An 18068-nucleotide genomic window follows, 5' to 3' on the forward strand; every position below is an offset into this window, starting at 1 on the left:
GTATGGGGGGGTTATACAGAGAAGAATAAAACATAGCCTCTAACTTTCAAGAACTTTGGCACTGAGTTTTGTTTTGTTTTGTTTTTAAGACTTGTTTTCTTTCTTGCTTTCTTTCTTTCTTTTTCTTTTTTTCTTTCCTCCCTCCCTCCCTCCCTCCCTCTCTCTCTCTCTTCCTTTCTTTCTTCCTTTCTTTCTTCCTTCCTTCCTTCCTTCCTTCCTTCCTTCCTTTCTTTCTTTCTTTCTTTCTCTCTCTCTCTCTCTCTTTCTCTCTTCACTCCACAGCATGTGCGATCTTAGTTCTCCAACCAGGGATCAAACCTACACCCGCTGCATTGGAAGGCAGTGTTAACCACTGGACCGCCAGGGAAGTCCCTGGCACTGAGTTTTAAAATACCCTTTAACGTGTACCATATGTTATTTAAAAGTTGTTTTATGTTCTTATATATCATCAAAACAAATTCCTATCGCTTTAAGCAAGTTTTTTTATCCTTTTGAGAGACAGTTTACTGGGTAGATTCTTCTTTCAACTCTTCATTTCTAAAACTTAGTACCTATGGACAATTACCACAGATACATGCTTAAAACCAAAATGAGAACAAAGGTTGATAAGATATAGAAAAGTTGAGTAGAGAAAAATAGTACGTGAACATGTAGATATCAAACATAGAAATTAGTGGGTTCTTAAAACAAAAAATAAGTAAAAGTGGAAGAGTTGATTTTAAAAGACTGTAGCGCTTCTCTTAAACACTCATTTCTATATTACTCTTTGGTGGATGATTAGCAAATATACCAGCTTCTAAAAGACCCAAACCATTTTATTTCCCATTTCTACTCTGTGTAACACGAAGTGATAGTAATTACATATAGTTAATATTACTGAATGGTATTAATAATAACCAGATTGTTAACCCATACAATTTGTTTTATATAAATAGAAAAGTAATTATACTTATAAATATAATGATATATTTTTAGATATATTGGTAATCATATTTTTAAAACATGTAAGTTAAAATATAATTAGAGAAAAAGGAATGTTGTAATAATAAACTGATAAGGATATTCATTTAATTCACCACAATTACATATCAGAGTATATGAAGCAATCTTTTGGTTATTTTGTACACTTCAATGGCTTGACCATTTATGTTTAAGCATCAAGCTGAGAAATATATCTTGAATCATTTTAAAATTAAGATAGTATTGTTGCTGGCCCTAAGGCATTCCTTCTTGCCTTAATTACGCTGTTTGTAGTATTTTCAAATCTATTTCTCTCTCTTTTTTTTTTTTTACAATTTTTTCACTTTGTATTTTGGGGACTTCATTTTTTTTTAACATCTTTATTGGAGTATAATTGCTTTACAACGTTGTGTTAGTTTCTGCTGTATAACAAAGTGAATCAGTTATACATATACATATATCCCCATATCCCCTCCCTCAAATCTATTTCTACTCAGCTTTCTTCCTTCCTCCTTCACTTGTATGATGAATACATTATAGAAGGAGACTTACCGAATTCCTTCTTGCTTGACGACAGTTTAGGAAACTGTTTATAATCTTGACATCTAAGTGATACCATGCAGGATTTGTCTTTCTCTGGCTTATTTCACTTAGCATAATGCCTGCCAGGTTCATGCATGTTGTTGTCTTAATCTAACTTTCTTTTTAATGACTCAAATAAACAGAGAATAGATTGGTGGTTGCCAGGGGCTGGTGGATGGGGAAGAAGAGGAGAGTTTAGTAAAAGGGTACAAATTTTCGGTTAAAAGATGAATAAGGTCTGAGGATCTAATGTATAACATGGTGACTGTGGTTGATATGTGTTATGTAATTGAAATTGCCAAGAGAGCAGAATCAAAGTGTTATTGCCAAAACGGAAAAAAAAAGGCAAATATGTGAGGTGATGGATATGTTTGCTAATTAACTCAGTTGTGGGAATTCTTTCACAATGTATACATATATCAAATCATCACGTTGTGGACTTTAAATGTATTATAATTTTATTGGTCAGTCATACCTCAATAAAGTTGGAAATAAAAGAATGACTAGATTTTGAAATTCTTTAACAGGTTATATCAATCAGTGAAAATTCTCTATTCCTTCGGCATCTTTGTGACATATTCAATTCAGTTCTATGTCCCAGCAGAGATAATTATCCCTGTGATCACATCCAAATTTCATGCTAAATGGAAGCAAATCTGTGAATTTGCAGTAAGGTCCTTCTTGGTTACTATTACTTGTAAGTATCACTGCATATTTATAGCATAATGATTTTTATTGTTGAATTTCTTATAATGAAGCTACTTAAAAGTATATTTTTTTATATTTTTAAAACAATTTTGTTCACCTAGCTGGGATACATTTTGGTTTAAAATTCTGTTATTCTATATCTATAGAAGAAAAACACAAACTAGCTCCTATCACACTTAAAACAACTAATCAAATTATTATTTTGGAAATGACCTCACTCATGATTGAAATATAAGTATATTTAAATCAGATGCATAAACGACCCCTTATATTGTTGATACACATTTTACTTTGGTTTTCTAGTTTTCCTCAACTTTTTTGTATCTGTTAACTTTTGTATATTTAACATTTTAACTCTCCATGTCTACCTATACGAATGGGTTTTTTTCTGTTTTGGTCTTTAATAATTTCAGTGGCTTATTTTACTTATTATTTGAAGGAGTGTGTATAATCTCTTACTAAAGTTTCACATTGTAGAATGCCTCCACAAGGTAGGATTAAGGATGGAGGCTCGTGGAGAGGGAGCTTGAGTTTGGGATAGTGGAAAGAGCATGAGTTTTACAGTCACACTGGACTGACGGTTCAAACTCAGGCCTCCCACTTACTTGCTGGTGTCTTTAGGTAAGTTACAAACCACCTTTGAGTCCTGCTTTCCTCAACTGTGAAATGAAGATAAGACATTTAAAAATATTAACAAAGTAGTTAGAAATTATTGTTTTATCGTCGCCACTTTTACGATAATCTCACATAGAAAGATGACTGCAACACTGAACTAACGGGATTGCTTAGAATGATACCAGGGACCAGATTACTGGGGATCTTGGGGAACAAGCAGCTTTGGAAATTCTATAGAAGATGTGAATAACCATCTTGGCGCACTTAAGGTTAGAGAATGTTAGAACTAGAAATTCTGGGCAACTCTGTCAATTACATTGAGCAGCTTGGGGTGGAGCTTATGCCTAGATTTAAAGAATTGGGTGTATTACATTGTGTTCAAAGAAAAAGCAAAACTGGGAAAATTAGATAAAACTTATTTTTCAAAGTAATCACTTAAATGAAATAAGTAAACTAAGAAGGGAAATCACATTGAGGAATGATGTCAATAAGCCCATACTTTGACGACTAATGAAACATTCAGGAGGAAAAAGTTATTTTAAAACATTTTGGAATGTTTTTTATACATTGCTTTTATTGACATTTTGACAACTACCAAATACAAAGACTTATTTCAGTCAAAGTCCTTTTATCAGTAGATGTAAGACAGTTCTATTCTGATAGTATGTCTCCTTTTAGAGTTAGTTACTGAATTTTAATAACTTCATCCGTTTCTGCACATGGGCTGCTGTCGTTATGTTGAGCTGCCTGTCTGCTGAGGTACAGACCATACTGCACATCTGTTACCAGGGTTTATTCCCAGAAGCCAGGGCGTTTCCCCAGGAGCTGAGTTCATGTCACAGAGGATTGCAGCTTTTTCTTTGCTGCTGCTTTCTTTTAGTTAAAAGTAGGTAAACCTACTTAACCATATATGAGGGTTATATTTACAGCATACTTTGAACAGAGAGAACACAAAGCGTGCCATATTCTGTCCTACTTCACTGAAACACATCGTTGGACACTGAGCTTCATTTACGTCTTTGGCCCATCCTTCCAAATTAAAGTAAAAGCCCAGTGATATTCATGACGCGACTGTTTTGAATCTGTTCTCCAAAGCACTTGATAAGATGCTGGGTCAGGCTCTTTATTGATGAATGCGTGGAGAGCTGATGGGACCTTGTCATATCTGTAGAGCAGGCAGTGCAGCACTAGCAATGAGAGTGGAGGCTCAGGTGGGTTTGCATGTTTCAGCATTCCATAATCCCTTCCAAGTACTGAATCCACGTTTACAGGATGGGTCTTCAAAGTAGTGGGCTCATCACCTTGGGTTATACTGGTTATGTCCAAGTCTCCATTTAGTATTTGAATCACTGTTTCACAGCATCTTCTTGGTGGAACTCAGAAGCTTGAAAGGATGTGTCAGACTCTTCCTGCATGTTCCCTGTAGGCACTTACCTGCTAGATAGGCATTGCACAGGTGAGGGAGAAGAGTGGATAGAAACTGGCCAGAGGCCACCTTGGACTACAATAAATGCCTTTTATTTTAAAAGCAGACCTGTAGAAAAAGCTGTTAAATTTTGATTTGACACGAGTATTTTGATTCCTTGTTTGAATTGAACCTGCAAAATATGTTAAATACTGCTTATTTCTGTTATTGTCCAATTCATTGATCCTTCTACTATTTCTAATTTGAAAAGCCCTTGGATTTGAGAGTATGCTTTCTACTTTTAGTAAACGATGACGACATAAAGCATAAATCTTTGGTAGTTTGTAGAATACTAAGAAGACATACTAAAATCCTTCATTTAAGTTAGTTGTCACTGCAGATGAGAAAAAGTACCATTCTGTACCCTAATATTCTATCTTAAGAGTCAGTAGGTATATGGAGAGGACCATTCACTCTTTGTGTAATTAAAATTTATGTGCTAGAGTGTTTCTCACAGTTTTGTTGTTGATGTTACCATATCAAGCATTTTATTTTATTTTCCGATATATCTGCTTTCACCATTTAGATGCAAAAAAATGGACCTAAATAGGCTTTTTTTTCATGTTAGAGGAAACTTTGTACCTTAAGGATACATTCTTTTTCTCTATAATATAGTTTTGGGAAATACTGGATAAGCTTAATTAGTACTTAATAGATATATTCATAACAACTGTCTGTAAATGACATGGGGCAACCTATTTATAGTAATCCTATAGCAAATATTTGTAATGAATAAACTATCCGCATCCCAGGCTTTCCTTTGACTTACTGTTTTTGTGATTTTTGAGTTCTTCTATGTTGGATTTGCCTAAAGTGTATATATTCCTCTTCCTTGTCTGACTAATAACATTATCAAATAACGTTTCAAGCCATTTTTTACTTGCAAATATCTATTGGTTATATAACATTTAAAGAATGACTTTAATCAATAAATTTCATGATTTAAAAGTGTTTGATAGGGCTTCCCTGGTGGCGCAGTGGTTGAGAGTCCGCCTGCCGATGCAGGGGACACGGGTTCGTGCTCCGGTCTGGGAAGATCCCACATGCCGCGGAGCAGCTGGGCCCGTGAGCCATGGCCACTGAGCCTGCGCGTCCGGAGCCTGTGCTCCGCAACGGGAGAGGCCACAACAGTGAGAGGCCCGTGTACCGCAAAAAAAAAAAAAAAAATTAAAAGTGTTTGATAAGTGGAATTTTAGTCTGAATGCGTAAATTCTAAAATACTATAGTGTTCCTCCGAATGGTTTTCCAACATTTCACTCGATTTACTAGTAACATATTGGATTATCGGAAAACACTAATGATGAAAAATAGATTCCATTCTTCAGATGGCAAGGTTGTAGTCATGTTTGTATGGTTGTCCTTTTAAATACTGCCACCTACTATAAGTAGGTGAAGCATGTTTCCACAAAATGGATATAGTCAATGAATTTTAAAAGGTTCTAATTGTGTTTGAGAGTTATACTTTATAGTTCCCTTGAGAGAAATGTTAAAAGGATGTAGCATGCATCCATTAAACAGGGGTCCACTTTTTAAAGTATTTCTAGTTTAGAGTTCCAACTTCTTCAAATTCAGTTGTTTTACTTAGGAAGGTTTCTTGTACTTCAGCCTTTTAGGCGTGCAGCTAGATTTATGATTTCAAAATAATTTTTAGGGTTTTAGCTTTCGTAATAATTTAAATAAAAAGTGGTAAATAATTGTGGTTCTAAGAAATGTGGTGTTTCCAAATTAATCCCACATCCTCCTGAAAAACATCGAGGGCCACAAAGAGAATAAGGGAGGGGAGAAAACCGTAAACTGAAAATTAAGAAGCAAAGAAGCCAGTAGACTGCAAACTCAAGACTTAATTACAAAGAGCATGAATTAAATTGTATATATACCACAGAAAGTTCAGTAAGAGACAAAGACAGAGAAAAAAGAAAAGCAAAAGGAGGTAAACTTAGAAATAAAAGAGGGATAACAAAGATTGGAGAGAAAACTGATACCTTTTGAAGACAAGTAAAGAAAGCCAACACATACATAATTAGAGTCCTCACAGCTGGAACTGTGGTTACATGGTCACCTTTGGTGGCAGTGGTGATATAGTTGTCACAGCTTTCGTGTGAGCAAACTCAGCTGTTATTTCTGATGGCAGCTCCAACCCTCAACAGATCATTCAATGAACCATCTAAAGACAATTTGGAGAAAGAATATGAGTCTTTTTAAAACAACTTATTTAATTTATTTATTTATTTTTGGCTGCGTTGGGTCTTCGTTGCTGTGCGCGGGCTTTCTCTAGTTGCGGCGAGCAGGGGCTACTCTTCGTTGCAGTGCGCGGGCTTCTCATTGTGGTGGTTTCTCTTGTTGTGGAGCACAGGCTCTAGGCACGTGGGCTTCAGAAGTTGTGGCACGCGGGCTTCAGTAGTTGTGGCACGCGGGCTCTAGAGCACAGGGTCAGTAGTTGTGGCGCACGGGCTTAGTTGCTCCGCGGCATGTGGGATCTTCCCGGACCAGGGCTGGACCCCATGTCCCCTGCATTGGCAAGCGGATTCTTAACCACTGAGCCACCAGGGAAGTCCCGAATATAAGTCTTGATTTTTGCAAACCTTCTGTCGGTATTTGGTAAGATAAAGATAAAGATCAAGAAAGTTCCAGATCAAAACTTGCAGAAGACTTGATGGTAACTTGGACTAAAATCCTGTTGCCAATAATGGTACATTATTTTTTTTTAACTTTTCATTTTGAAATCACTTAGAAAAGTTGTAAAAGAAAGTAGAATTACCATAAGCCCTTTACTCAATTTCCTCTAATGTTATCAGCTTACATACCACAGTATAGTTAAGGAAATTAACATTAATACACTGCTGTTAACTAATCGACCTTATTTTGATTTTGCTAGTTTTCCCACTGATACCCTTTTTCTGATCAAGGAGCCAATCCAAGGTCCCACGTGAATTTAGTTGTCATGTCTACTTAGTCTCCTCCAGTCTTGACAGTTATCTTTTTTTATCTTTCTTTATTTACCTTGATGTCTTTGAAGTGTCAGTAATTTTGCAGAATTTCCTTCAGTGTAGATTTGTGTGATGCTTTCTTATGATTAGGTTGAAGTTAAGCATTTTTAACAAGAGTGCCACAGGTGATGCTTTGCACTTCTCAGTACATCACATCGTGGCATCAATATTTCTTATTACTGGTGATGTTAACGTTGATCACTTGGTTAAGGTGGTGTCTGTCAGATGCCTCCACTGTAAAGGTACTCTTTTTCCCTTTATAATTGATAAATATCTTGTAGAGAGATATCCTGTTCTCATACAGTTTTTGCCCACTAATTTTAGCATCCTTCAGCGACTTTTCCTGCAACGGTTATTACCGTGGTGTTTGCTTAATAATGATTTTCTATTTCCATTGTTTCTTCTATTTTGGTTAATTGGAATTCTAATGTAAGGAATAGCTATCTCTTCTCTCTCATTTATTTAATGATTTATTTATATCACACCACCCCAGGTTTTGTGCTTTATAGAATGAGCTATATGGCAGAGTAATGAAAATACATTCTTCACCCAGAACTTTATAGCAAAAATTAAAAGTCGTTTATGTAAGAAACTCTGTTGATAAGTCAAAGTCCGAGAAATATCACTCACTGTTTTGGTTTCTTTCTTTGTTTTCTTTTTTTAGCTCAGAACAGAATGTGACAGATTCTCCCACAAGCAATAGTTTAGTAGTGCCTACTTGCATCAATTAATTTTAATGTAGTGAATGTATCTACAGTTAGTATTCATATAAGTATTAAAAATTTACATAAGAAAAATTTGTATTTTCAATTTTCTAGGTGCTGGAGCGATTCTGATTCCTCGTTTAGACATTGTGATTTCCTTCGTCGGAGCTGTGAGCAGCAGCACATTGGCCTTGATCCTACCGCCTCTGGTTGAAATTCTTACATTTTCTAAGGAGCACTACAGTATATGGATGATCCTGAAAAATATTTCTATCGCGTTCACTGGAGTTGTTGGTTTCTTGTTAGGTGCATATGTGACTGTTGAAGAAATTATTTATCCTACTGTCAAAGTTTTCGCTGGCACTCCACAAAGTTCCTCTTTAAATTTGAATTCGACATGCATTACATCTGGTTTGAAATAGTAGAAGCAGAATTATGAGTCTCAAGTCTGAAAATGATGAAAATAAGAACATTGCAACACATTGCCATACACTTAAAAACCATTTTCTTTCGGCACAACATTGATATTTTGGCAATAAATTATAATTCTTTACCAATACTGATAAACTATGACAGATTTGTGGTTTTACGTATTAGCAGCAATTTCAAAAATTTTAGTTCTGAAAATTAAAATGTTAAAAAAATTAAAGAATGAAAATGCTTCTGTTATTCTTCTCTCAATCAAATACTTTAACCAGGATTCTCTCTTTTACCTCCATGCTACTCTATTGCCACCCAGTTGAGGAGAGAACAGGGTTTCAACAATAAGAGAATAAAAGAAGTATAGGTGACTAAAATCTGACCATCCCAATGAATTTTAAAGTATACTTTGTATATAATGTAGAAATATCTCGATTATGTTTTTATTAGAGAGCCAAATACTTATGTTTCCCCGTGGAAGTTAGAAAACTCTCATTAGCCATAATGTAAGAATCAGAAAATCCCCCAAACCAGAATTATTTTTACACTATTCTTTAATGGTAGCTGATCTTCATATTGAAAACCTAAAGGCACTGTGCAAGATTCTGACTTAGTGTTTCAACCAAATTTGAGAGACTTTAAAAGTTATCCAATACATATTCCCTTGTTTTTTTTACCTGAGGAAATGAATAGCCAGGATGGTTAAGTAACTTGATCAAGACCACTCAGCCTTGAGATGAAGAGAACCTGATCTTTTGATTCCCAGTCCAGGATTTTTTATCTTTCACTTCACATCCTAGAAAAAGAATCAATTATGTTGTTTAACTTTAGTATTAAGTCTGTTTAATTATATTTCAGTATTTTGTAAGTCATGATCTTTGACAAGTATATGTGACCTGAGCAGAAAGTCAGGGAACTCTAAAAAGCCTGCACTATGGCCATGTAAGCCTCAACATGGGAAAGAAGCAATGCTTTTTAAACAGAATAGAAATGCCTTGCTGGTTTAACTGCTGGATGGTAGAAGGTGCCCAGCTGTCCTGTGTGTGGATTCAGCTCTCCTTATTGTTTCTTTCTTTCTAGGTTTGTAGGCACTATCTTTCCTAATGGCAAAAAATAGAGATCTGACACAATACAGGACTTGTGTACTCTTTTCGGCCTCATGGCTTTCCTTATCATAGCCTTCCATTGATCTGAATGGGCAGAATAAGAGAAAGATTCAGGCCTAGGAAAAAATCAAGACAATAATAAACTCTCTGCTAGATACTGAGACACTCCAGGCTTCTTCCAGAGAAATACCTTTTATTCCTCCATATTCTTCAAGCCCAGTTATTAACCAAAACAAAGAATCTCAGTGGGCATGGAATATGAAAATGGTTAAGTTTAAAACTAAGAATCTTGATTTTTTTTTTTTAATTCATACTTTAAAACTCATCGAACTTTTTAGTCAGGTTGGTGATACTCTAATTTGTAATACTGTAAGATATCACCAAGATCACAGTAGTGTATATATTCTATATTTTTATATGTAAATGTTAGCTCAAGTATTTTTTTGCTTACATCATTGAGTCATCAAGTATAATCCAAAGATATATCAGAAGCTTTATTTTGGTACAAATTCTTAAGAATCAAAACTTTTTAAAAAACATTTGCATTGAGAATCACCAATAATTGTGACACTTTTATGTCAAATCTGTTATGTTGAACCTTTAGTCACGGGAGAATGCGGAAGGAGTTATAGGCAAAGTAATTGTCATTGAAACTAATGTTATATAATCTTGAATCTAAGAGTAAATTAGGTGTTTTTTAACGTATAACTTGGTATAATATGACTTGAAAACTATTATTTAATAGAAAGCACTATTAGGTTTTTGTCAGCTGTCTTCAGATAGTATTTCTAGTCTATGTGTGATATTTTATTTTTATACTTTCGCCTTTGTTTATTTTCCTTATGGAATTTATCACATTTAATGAAATTTCAAGTAGCTGATAATAGTAATATATAAATTTTTAATTCAATGAACAAATGTTGAGTACATTATCAACCAGGCTTCCTTAAGCAATGAGTGCTGACTCGACATACAGTACTCAATTCACTAAATTATCAGTACTTTAAACACAAGAGAAAAGTTGAAATGCAGAAAGGAAGAGGGGCTAAGAAGGGAGAGAGCAGTTTTAATTCTTAACAAGAAATACTATTTAGATGTATAAACGCACTCTTACTTAAGGATTTTTAATGATGTGTTTTATTTGCAAAAAATCAAGCAGTATTTTTCCTCTGAAAATTTAGTTTTAATGAGTCATAACATTTTCTAAGATGATTGGAGAAGATATTTTGATTAAACCAGCTGTTGATTTTACTTTGGGACCTGGAAAAATGAGAGTGATTGCACCTGTCAAATTTTGTATCCAGTATCTTTGGTCCATTACATTATTGCTTAAATGACTTCAGCATTTCATCTGCCACCACAGTAAAGCACCCTCTTCTCTGAAAGCTAATCAGGTGCCTACGAGCCTTTGCTGCTAGTGGAGTGGCGGGGGGAAAGGAAAGCTTTATTCACCTCTGATGACCTCTGAGCTAAGTCAGTCATCACTGTTCCCTTACAGCCAAAAGGCTTTCACCAGTTTCAGAGTCAACTTGTCAAAACAGTGGCTTTCAGACCTTTTTTATTTTTTATCAGAGTATTTTCTTGTCCCGCCGTGGCCAGATTTCCCCACAACTGAAGTAAGACCTAGTTTTTTCTTAGTTAAAGACAAATTTGTGTGGTGTTACCAAACGAAAAAAAGCACTGTGTTAGCAAGTGCTACATTATGTTTTAATTCTGTCCTCTCTGGATTCTCCTCTATTAAAACAATTTCTGCCTTTTGCCTATGTAATGCAATTAACATTTTTGTAAGCATTTTATGCAACGTGCATGTTGTAAATGTCCTAACGTGGGGTGATTTCATTCACTGTTTTCATAGTAGTTACAGAAAAGCTCTCTAACTGTAAAGTACTGTACAAATATTAATTGACGTCCTACATTAGTGCCATGTCCAGCTGTGGACATTCTTACTGTAGCTTCCCCGTGGCATCTTCTGGGACTGACATGCCAGAGATGGCAGTACAGCAGCTTAGTACTGCATTTGTTTACTGAAAGTATGTACCCACTCCTTTCTTCATTTGAAAGGGAGAGGATACATAATAGAGCTAATGGAAATAACAAATAAAATTATGTAAGTGATACCAGTGGCTCAATGAATATGTTCTGTTGAGAAAATAATTTGGTAAAAATATAGACCATTGATACTATAAAATGAGTTTTTTAAAAATGAGTCTTTTAATCTTTTTGGCTCAACTAGCTCCCCTTCGTAAGAAAATTTGAGAGACTTTGATCTAAAAGTCATAACAAGATACTTCTTAATACTAAATGGCTGACTGTAATAGTTAACACTTTGGCAGTATGATTAACCATAATTAATCTTATTTATGCCACTAGTGCTCACTAGGCTAAACACGTTTCTGAAAGTGGTTGGTTTTGACCTAGGGGATAAGAAAACATGCTTTAGAAATGCTGTTTATTGCCCTATGATAAAATGAAGTGACAAATCACTCTCATTCTTAAAATTTTATATCAAGGTTACCTAGTTCTTATGTATACACATACGCACACTCCAGTAGTCTGTGGAGTTAGATGCTAATTTTCCATTTAAATTGGATCCAGGAAGGTGATGTGTTGAAAGATTACTCTGAAGATTATTCCATTAGTTTTCTTGATGAGAAATAGGAAAATATGTGCTTATACCGTGAATAAATGAAGCTATGGATTTTGGTTTTTCAAAATGATGTTTGTTTGAATGAAAACTAAATATCAGTGCACTTGAGTTAATTCTTTCTCTTTTAACTTATTTTTCTTTATAATATGAAAAAATGTCTTAAAGTACTGTAACTTCTGAATTTTCAATAAAATATTATTTTGCTTGCAAATACCTTTTAAAATAAATTTTTCTTTTATAAGGTTAAATGACATTGAAAAAGGTCATAAGCTGGAAAGGGCACTAGTATATTCTCATAATAACATTTTAATAAGTCTTTGCGGTTAATTCCTTGTCATGTGACCCTCAATCTTGGAAGCTGATATTATGCACCTCTGGGATTTAAGAGCAGAAGTTGACTAAAAATGAAATGTCGTACTCAAAACCATGACCAGGACTTCCTTCAGAGTGAATGCAGGGAGGGCAGTCTGCAGATGCCTCACCCATGAGGTCGTTTACCACTCTCTTAAGGTCAAGAATATGTACCAGTCCCACTAATACATTTTGCTTGCATTATGCCAACCCCAAATCAGAGACCATAAAGGTATTTATACTTTTACATAAATAATTCTGCTCTTTGAACTTAATAAAAAGACATACTATAGTTCATCAGAAGAGAAAGACCCTATACCTAAAGGTGCATTGGCAACATTATGTTTAATAGTGAAAAACTGAAAACAACCTAAATGTTCAACAATAAGGAAATCATAAATTCTGATATCTTAGCCTAGCATACAATGGGGATCATATTAATTATACTAATGTTATATTGAAGATTAGTAATTTGGTAAAGAATAAATACAATTAATCTTTAACTGCAGCTGTGTAAAAATATGCTTTTGGACCAAGAAAGGAGGATCGGCAGAAAGTGGAACCATAATGCTAGGAGAAAGAGATGGGTTTTACTGTTTTTAAGTGAGTAGTTAAAGGAAGGCTGTGAGAGAAAAATAAGATTTTGAGAGAGAAACAAGGAGTTTATAAAGCTTTAGTAGTAGTAGTACATGTTCTTGTCAAGCAACGGAAGGAACATAAAGACCAAAAAAAAAAAAAAACCAACAAAAAACAGCCAAACAAAAAAATACAGAGTGGGGATAGGGCTGGGTACATAACATACAGGTATAAATGCAATGAAATACCCTGTGGAATACTTGCTGGAGGAGAAAAATATGGCCACCTTATAAAATTAGTTGTTTTTTTTTAATGTAAAAAGTTTAGTGTTTGTTCTTAACAGATATGCACATTCTCTCAAAATTTTGCATATAGGTTTATGGGGTTCATATTTCAAGGGGTCCACAGACCCCAGGGGAAAGAATTCTTAGAAAATGTACATCAGTTTTTGAAGAACAGGTTTGGTTCAGAGTTTCCCTATGGAGACGGATTTGTTTGAAGGCTTAAATGGTATGAAGGTCTTTGATCATCATTGTCAACCTGGTGCCATGAAGCACAGGACCACCTGTACGAGATAATAGAATGCTTCTCAAATGAAAGTTAATACATTCATCTTGCCAAGGAATTAGGGAATAACTTCCCCATCCTCCATCCTGGATCTAGATCTGGGCTACAGGACGAGGGCTGGACACTGACCACCCAGCCTGCACTGAGTGGAGAGGAAAGGTATGCTGGGTGTGGGTCAAGGCTGAGCAGGTCTTCAGTAGAACAAGAAAGTGAACAAAAGATGGGCAGTGCAGAAGCAAGCGCCTTCAGATCATGGACCTACAGTGCCTTACATACTTTTGTAGCTCCAGTACCTAACAATACTCCACGAGGGCACAGACTAGGTGCTACAGACTCCCCTGCCGTAAATCTTCTCTCCTTCCCCAACCTCAGCTGTGCAAATATCAAGGGCCTCACTCACTCCCTGCCTCAGCCTCCAAATTACACCAAATTGCCGGTTGCACCACAAACACACCACACACCATCTGGTTTTCATCTGCATGACTTCATCAGGTCTTCGTGCTGAAACTACTTCCTTCTACTCCCTTCCCCATTGTTTCCTGGCTAATCCTTGGTTATTGTTAAGATTCAGTTTAGGCATGTCTTCTACCAGGAAGCCTTCCCATCTATCCTCTCCCCCACCCAGAACGAGTTGTGTACTCCTTCCGTCACACTAGCAAATGACCTTGGGTTCATTAACCCACTTTCTACACTGTGATAATTCATTTTCTGTGTCCATCTCTATTAAATTGGGAGTTCTACAAGCATACTGTGTGTGTGTGTGGGTGTATGTGTGTGTGTGTGTGTGTGTGTGTATAGATACATATATTCATTTTTTGGTTCCCTCTCTGTCTGTCCTCCCCTAGAGAATATAAGTTCCTTGAAGGAGGCAATTTTGTCATTTGTGTTCCCTACTGAATATCCAGTGCCTAGAAGAGTGTCAGTCACATTGGAGAAGCTCAAAAAATATTTGTGGGATGAATGAATGAAATGACAAAAATAACAAGGAAAAACCCATATTAGAGTTCTGGCACTTAATAAAATCTTCAGGTGCAGGGGCCAAGTCAAGCTTTTTGTACTGGCCTCTCCAACCCCGTGTCTATTTATTGAATGACTGTGGCCGATGACACTCTTTTCCCACTTTGTATGTGAGCTTAGCCAGCTACAGAACTATAAAGCACTCAAGTCTGAGTCTCTTATAGAAAATCCTATGAAATAGTCAAGCCTTAAAAACATATTCAGGAAATTCTGGGACTGGATGTGAAGTCTATAAGTAGGAAAAGATTGAAAATCCTTCTTCGCAAGCCTTTATGTCTTCATGTTTTATACAAGCAGATCGTTCTGTAGGAAAAAAAATGAGGTTACACTTTCTGCCTATTGTACAAAAGATTACATCTGACTTAGAATGCAAGTGGACAATTTCTGCCTAAAAAAGTATCTGTCTAAAATATAATATCTAGTACTGATATCTGAGGGTATTTTCCTGAATTTTTGATGCCTAATGGATCCTTGATGCTAAGACTCATACATTCAGTTTCTTGGAATCTTCTCACGCAGGAGAGTATTCTCTGGCTGTTCCGAGAAGCTACCTCTTGTCAAAGTGCATCACAGTATATGCCAGAGAGGGACCCCAGTGCAAATCAAGAATGAGAAGCTATCACTGTTGGGAAAAGTGATTGCCAAGGTGATCATTTTGTAGAAATACCTAAAAATGGAAAGTGAAATTAAGAAGAATATCAGAGAGGGCAGACAGCAGAAGGAAGAAGAACTACAATTCTTCAGGCTGTGGAAGGAAAACCACATTCACAGAAAGATACACAAAATGAAAAGGCAGAGGACTATGTACCAGATGAAGGAACAAGATAAAACCCAGTAAAGCAACTAAATGAAGTGCAGATAGGCAACCTTCCAGAAAAAGAATTCAGAATAATGATAGTGAAGATGATCCAGGACCTCAGAAAAAGAATGGAGGCAAAGGTAGAGAAGATGCAAGAAATGTTTAACAAAGACCTGGAAGAATTAAAGAAAAAACACCTAGAAGAATTAAAGAACAAACAAGCAGAGATGAACAATACAATAACTGAAATGGAAAATACACTAGAAGGAATCAATAGCAGAATAACTGAGGCAGAAGAACAGATAAGTGACCTGGAAGGCAGAATGGTGGAATTCACTGCCATGGAACAGAATAAAGAAAAAGAAATGAAGACAGCTTAAGGGAATTCTGGGACAAGATTAAACGTACCAACATTCGCATTATAGGGGTCCCAGAAGGAGAAGAGAGAGAGAAAGGACCTGAGAAAATATTTGAAGAGATTATAGTCAAAAATTTCCCTAACATGGGAAAGGAAATAGCCACCAACGTTCAGGAAGTGCAGAGAGTCCCAGGCAGGATAAACCCAAGGAGAAACATGCCAAGACACATAGCAATCAAATTTGCAAAACTTAAAGACAAAGAAAAATTTTTGAAACAACAAGGGAAAAATGACAAATAACATGCAAGGAATTCCCATAACGTTAACAGCTGATTCCTCAGCAGAAACTCTACAAGCCAGAAGGGAGTGGCATGACATATTTGAAGTGATGAAAGGGAAGAACGTACAACCAAGGTTACTCTACCAGGCAAGGATCTAATTCAGATTCAACAGAGAAATCAAAAGCTTTACAGACAAGCAAAAGCTAAGAGAATTCAGCACCACCAAACCAGCTCTACAACAAATGCTAAAGAAACTTCTCTAAGTGGGAAACACAAGAGAAGAAAAGGACCTACAAAAACAAACACAAAACAATTAAGAAAATGGTCATAGGAACATACATATCAATAATTACCTTAAACGTGAATGGATTAAATGCACCCACCAAAAGACACAAACTCACTGAATGGATACAAAAGCAAGATCCATATATATGTTGTCTACAAGAGACCCACTTTAGACCTAGGGGCACATACAGACTGAAAGTGAGGTGATGGAAAAAGATATTCCATGCAAATGGAAATCAAAAGAAAGCTGGAGTAGCAATACTCATATCAGATAAAATAGACTTTAAAATAAAGACTGTTATAAGAGACAAGGAAGGACACTACATAATGATCAAGGGATCAATCCAAGAAGAAGATAAAACAATTATAAATATATATGCACCCAACATAGGAGCACCTCAATACATAAGGCAACTACTAAGAGCTATAAAAGAGGAAATCGACAGTAACACAATAATAGTGGAGAATTTTAACAACTCACTTACACTAATGGACAGGTCATCCAGACAGAAAATTAATAAGGAAACACAAGGCTTAAATGCCACAATAGACCAGATAGATTTAACTGATATTTATAGGACATTCCATCCAAAAACAGCAGGTTACACTTTCTTCTCAAATGAACACAGAACATTCTCCAGGATAGTTCACATCTTGTGTCACAAATCAAGCCTCTGTAAAGTTAAGAAAATTGAAATCACACCAAGCATCTTTTCCGACCACAACACTATGAGATTAGAAATGAATTACAGGGAAAAAAAATGTAAAAAACACAAACACATGATGGCTAAACAATACGTTACTAAATAACCTAGAGATCACTGAAGAACTCAAACAGGAAATCAAAAAGTACCTAGAGACAAATGACAATGAAAACACGATGATCCAAAACCTATGGGATGCAGCAAAAGCAGTTCTAAGAGGGAAGTTTATAGCAATATAAGCCTAACTCAAGAAACAAGAAAAATATCAAATAAACAATCTAACCTTAGACTTAAAGGACTAGAGAAAGAAGAACAAACAAAACCCAGTGCTAGTAGAAGGAAAGAAATCATGAAGATCAGAGCAGAAATAAATGAAATAGAAACAAAGAAAACAATAGCAAAGATCAATAAAACTAAAACTGGTTCTTTGAGAAGATAAACAAAATTAATAAACCTTTAGCCAGGCTCATCAAGAAAAAGAGGGAGAGGACTCAAATCAATAAACTTAGAAATGAAAAAGGAGTAGTGACAACAGACACCACAGAAATACAAAGCATCCTAAGAGACTACTACAAGCAACTCTATGCCACTAAAATGGACAACCTGTAAGAAATGGACAAATTCTTAGAAAGGTATAACCTTCCAAGATTGAACCAGGAAGAAACAGAAAATATGAACAGACCAATCACAAGTAATGAAATTGAAACTGTGTTTAAAAATCTTCCAACCAACAAACAAATGGGACCTAATAAAACTTGAAAGCTTTTGCATAGCAAAGGAAATGATAAACAAGACGAAAATACAACCCTCAGAATGGGAGAAAATATTTGCAAATGAATCATCGGACAAAGGATTAATCTCCAAAATATATAAACTCATGCAGCCCAGTATTTAAAAAACAAGCCACCCAATTTAAAAATGGGCAGAAGACCTAAA

The 18068-nt window shown here is 35.6% G+C and overlaps 1 protein-coding gene across 3 annotated transcripts in view; it reads left to right on the top strand.

The window, feature by feature from the left end:
- Positions 1-12289, top strand: part of SLC36A4 (solute carrier family 36 member 4) — a 45922-nt gene extending 33633 nt beyond the window's left edge. For 2 of the 3 annotated variants that reach the window (XM_029208440.1, XM_029208441.1), the window contains 2 exons: positions 2070-2239; positions 8136-12289. In XM_029208440.1, the coding sequence (XP_029064273.1) occupies positions 2070-2239; positions 8136-8443 (478 nt within the window). In that variant the 3' untranslated portion in view covers positions 8444-12289. The remainder of the gene's footprint in view (positions 1-2069; positions 2240-8135) is intronic. The other variant, XM_029208439.1, reaches the window with a different exon arrangement.
- The last annotated feature ends 5779 nt before the right edge of the window (positions 12290-18068 follow it).

This window comes from Monodon monoceros, unplaced genomic scaffold (assembly GCF_005190385.1).
Source record: "Monodon monoceros isolate NGI ecotype Baffin Bay Population unplaced genomic scaffold, NGI_Narwhal_1 Super_Scaffold_7, whole genome shotgun sequence".
Taxonomy (NCBI): domain Eukaryota; kingdom Metazoa; phylum Chordata; class Mammalia; order Artiodactyla; family Monodontidae; genus Monodon; species Monodon monoceros.